Genomic DNA, 4,380 nt, shown 5'->3' with positions numbered 1-4,380 from the left:
TTTTCCCCTGGCAGCAGCTTATCTCACAGTTGTCTATTGTACAGCTTCTTTGATCCTCTGAATCTTCTATTCCTTGCGACAGGAAAAGGGGCTAAATGCACTACAGGTCTGACACAATCTGGCATTCCCTATAGGTGGTGTACGTGAGAATATAGGAACGGCCACACAAGGTCAGACCAATGGCCCATGAAGCCCAATATCCTGTCTTCCACAGGGCCAATGCCAGATGCTTCAGAGGGAATGAACAGAACAAGTAATCATAGTGTGTAAATCCAAGCGTATGTTTTTGTTGATCTTCCTTGACGTTCTGGAAGACTGTAGACATGCACTGGGAGCAGAATGATTTCTTCTTCAATATTATCTAGAATCCTGTTACTTTTCCTTTCAGGAAGTAAAGTTCAAAACTCCTTGGACCCACACAGTATACCATGCCAGCTGTCAATGACACGAAATTCCAACCTGCACTGTTCCTTCTCACCGGAATACCTGGGCTGGAAGACATCCATGTATGGATTTCTATCCCCTTCTGCTTAATGTTCATTATTTCCATATTAGGAAATTCATTGATTCTGATCATTATAAAAAAAGATCCAACCCTCCATGAGCCCATGTACATTTTCCTTTCCATGTTGGCCACTACAGACCTTGGCTTATCGTTATCCACCCTACCAACAACACTGGGCATATACTGGTTTCACTCTAGGGAGATCAGCCACAATGCCTGTTTTGCCCAGCTGTTCTTCATCCACACGTTTACGTTAATTCAATCTTCTGTGCTCTTGTGCATGGCCTTTGACCGCTTTGTGGCAATCTCTAACCCGCTGAGATATACTTCCATCTTAACCCCTTCGATAATAGCTAAGATGGGACTGGTGTCACTGCTAAAAGGGGTAACCCTAATATTACCACTCCCCATTCTCCTGAAACAGCATCAATACTGTAAGGAAAGCATTCTCTCCCAGTCCTACTGCCTGCACCAGGAGGTCATGACTACGGCTTGTTCAGATATCAGAGTGAACATCATCTATGGTTTCTTTTTAACAGTCTCTTCACGGGGGTTGGACTTGCTGCTCATCCTCGTATCCTATGTGATGATCTTTAAATCAGTGCTGAGCATCGCAAGCCACGGGAACCGCCTCAAGGCCCTGAATACCTGTGTCTCCCACATCTGCGTCGTTCTTCTCTTCTACACTCCACATATTGCCTTATCTGTGATATATAGATTCGTGAAGAACCCTTCTCAAATATTTCAGATTGTCGTGGGCAACGTCTACATGCTGGTCCCGCCCCTGATGAACCCAATCGTGTACAGCGTGAAAATACAAGCAATTCGTGCGAGGATAATCAGGGTATTCGTCAAGTGAAGGGTCAGTTCATCACCCAGCTCCAGGGAATCAAACGCCTGTAAATGGCTTCTTGCTATCCCCAGACTCCGCTATGCAGGGGGTAGCTCTGGGACAGCGAGAATCCAGCCTGACCAGCTGGGAGGCTGGTCCTGTGGTTAGTGCACTGCTCTGCGGTTCAAGGTCCCAGGTCACCCAGGGAGTCTGTGCCAGAGTTTGGAATTTTGTGTGTTTTGCCTGAATCCTGGTGCCCTGCCTTACCCACAAGACCCTCCTTCCTTTTCTCATCCACAGGATAGGAATACAGGGTTACGACCTAGAACTTAAAGTGATGAAAACTCTTCTCCTTTTTGTGCTCCTGTTGCACACAGCTCAGCATTTCCCTAGTTCAGCCAGAAGACTGGCTTTGATGTTGAAATTGCTGGGTGAGTTTCTAGGGACTGTACGATATAGAAGGTGAAACTTGATAATCACCGTGGTCTGTTTTGGCCTTATAATCTAGAAATAGTTACACCGCATATGGCATTTATTTCCATTGTCTGATGAGAGTTTACAAACATCTTCCAGTAACTGGAACAGCTCTTAAGCAACTTCTCCTCTGTGTTTTATGTCTATTTAGTTCCAGGTTCACACCAAAGCTAGATGAAATTTTTCAGACAGATTGTTCATTTGATGGAAAATGCACAGTCAGCTGACCCGAAATGATTCACAAATTTGACAAAATAGTTTTGGCCATTCACAAAAATGGTCAAAGGTGAGGGAGAAAGTGGTGGGGCTGTCTCTCGTCACCCAGCATAATCGTTAGGTCAGTGAATAGAGTGCTCATGTGGATTGTGGGAATGCCCAGATTCAAATCCCCGCCCTTGACCAAACCTGAAATGGAGTCACTAGAAATTCAGAAAAATTTAAGATTTGGTTCAGCCTAAACCAATTTTTTTTTCAATTTTTCAGAATTGCCACCGAACCAAAAAATCAGGTAGGGGTGGTGCTGGGAGGCCTTTCAGGGGATATAGGCACCCCAAAATTTGGTATAGTCCTCCCCCGGTAGCCACCTCGCCCTGTGCAAAGGGTGGCATGCACCAATCTCCGGCCATCCAGCTTGTAATGTTGATGTTATGCAGGGTTGTCCGTACGGAATATGGCTCACTCGGTGAAGAGAGCTCCATGTACAGTGACCCTTCTCCCTGCAGGCTGGGAGGATGGGGGCAGGAACCAGGGGTGCAGCTTTGTGCAGTCAGGAGAGATTACCGGAAGTGGATCTGACCTGGACCCAGGAGCAGCCCCTTGCAGGGAAAGAACAAGTTCCACACCTGCCAGGACTAGGAGTTGGAGTCTACCATAGGGTAGGAACCCTGTCTGCGCACCCCTTCCCCACAGCTTGGCCCAGCACTTGCGGGCTACAGGGGCCTTGGGTTGGCTGTGTGTCTATCTCTGGGCAGTGGTTGTCTGTATAGGGCCTTGTGACATACCCCATACAATCTGGATTCTTTGAATGGCTGTGCCCCCTTCGTTCTCCAGCCGAGGATGGCTTTTGCACTGCTTTGCTGATGAACAAAAACACCTGCCAGGCTCTGGTCACTCATAGCCCTCAGCATGCAACGTTGCGTGAATGCTCTCCCAGCCCCTCATGAACTACACACAGGGCAACACCTGCCACTTCTCTAGGCCCAGCCTTGCACCCCAGAAATGTGCATCTTGTACTGTCCAGTTTTTCACTGTACAAAAAGAGGCTCATATAAATCTGTTTTCCATCAGAGGATAATTATGCACCAACTTTGCTATTTCAAGCAGAGTTTCCCACACACTTTGACACAAACACACTGGTTAGGATAAACCAGTGAAACAAGTTTATTAACTACAGCAAGAAGGATTTAAAGTGATCACAAGCCATAAGAAATAAGGATGAAAATTGATTGCATAAGAAATAAAAAATAAACAGGCCGTCTTATTCCTAAACTTTACCAAGTGAAATAAGATTTGAAGCAAACAATTTTTCTCATCCCATTGGATGGTGCAGGCAATTCACAGTTCTTGGTACACAGGATGGATTTCTTTCCCAGCCTGGGACCAATCTCCCCATTTCAAACTCTTTCAAGCAATCTTGGTTCAGTAGAGATGTTGGATCAGAGAGGTAATGAAAAAGCCATTATTTCTCATTTTGTGTCTTCCTCTCCTTCAGTAACTTCCCCTACCCCCGCTGGGTGTAAGCAAAGCAGTCTCCCATGCATGGACGTGAGATTCAAAGTGTACTTTGGGCCTGACTCTGATCTCCTTTACACCAGTGTAAGTCAAGTGTAATGATCCTGAAATGAATGCAGTGCCTCTGGATTTGCGCTGGTGTCACCGACAGCAGAAATTGGTCCTTTGAGTTCAGTGGGGTTATTTCCTGATTTTCACTGAAGTGAGAGTATAAGGCCCAATGGGCTAAATCTACCCCTCCTGTGACACCATTGAAGGCAATGGGAGCTCTTTGTGTAGAGATTCCAAGCTCTTTGGGTCAAGGATTGTGTTTTTGCTGTGTGTTTGTGCGGTGCCTCACACAATGGGGTCCTGGTCCATGAGTACAGCTTGCTGGTGCTACGGCAGTACATATAATGATACTTAATGATTAGTCGAGGATCAAGCCCCTCTTCATGTCTTTCAATAGCTGCTCTGAAGTGATCTTTACAGCTGAGATTACATTCAACATTGCCTTGGGAAAAACAGAACTGCCTTCATATTTATAGTGGGATTTTCAATAAATCATGTTCAATATCCTAGCAACAACAGCAAGGAAATGGGAAAGGAGCACTGATTCCTCAATGACTTCCTTAAATTATATCAGTGCAATGTTCTTAACCTGGGCAAAATGAAATTTGGCCTCTGAACAAATCTTATTACATAGTTCTGCTTTGGAAAGTAATTGAGAAGAGAGGCCAGATGGCAACTCCAGCTCTGATTATCCTCAAACTTCAGTGTATTCTGAATGCAAAGCCACATCTGTCCCCCATCTCTCTAACAGTGTGAACCAAAACTCTGGATCCAAACACAATCTCAC

At 45.5% G+C, this 4,380-nt stretch overlaps 1 protein-coding gene across 1 annotated transcript; it reads left to right on the top strand.

Moving 5' to 3' along the window:
• The first annotated feature begins 428 nt into the window (after nucleotides 1–428).
• Nucleotides 429–1,364, top strand: LOC137161575 (olfactory receptor 51G2-like). The gene has a single exon (XM_067560955.1). It carries the CDS (start codon nucleotides 429–431, stop codon nucleotides 1,362–1,364), a length of 936 nt encoding a protein of 311 aa, XP_067417056.1.
• Nucleotides 1,365–4,380: the final 3,016 nt, after the last annotated feature.

Source organism: Emydura macquarii, unplaced genomic scaffold (assembly GCF_026122565.2).
Source record: "Emydura macquarii macquarii isolate MOO-44397 ecotype Brisbane River unplaced genomic scaffold, CSIRO-AGI_Emac_v2 contig_2325, whole genome shotgun sequence".
Lineage (NCBI taxonomy): Eukaryota > Metazoa > Chordata > Testudines > Chelidae > Emydura > Emydura macquarii.
This window is presented reverse-complemented; position numbering and strand designations above follow the sequence as displayed.

What these genes read in the sequence shown, in the direction of transcription:
- LOC137161575 (XM_067560955.1), top strand. Translation starts at nt 429, where the DNA reads ATGCCAGCTGTCAATGACACGAAATTCCAACCTGCACTGTTCCTTCTC.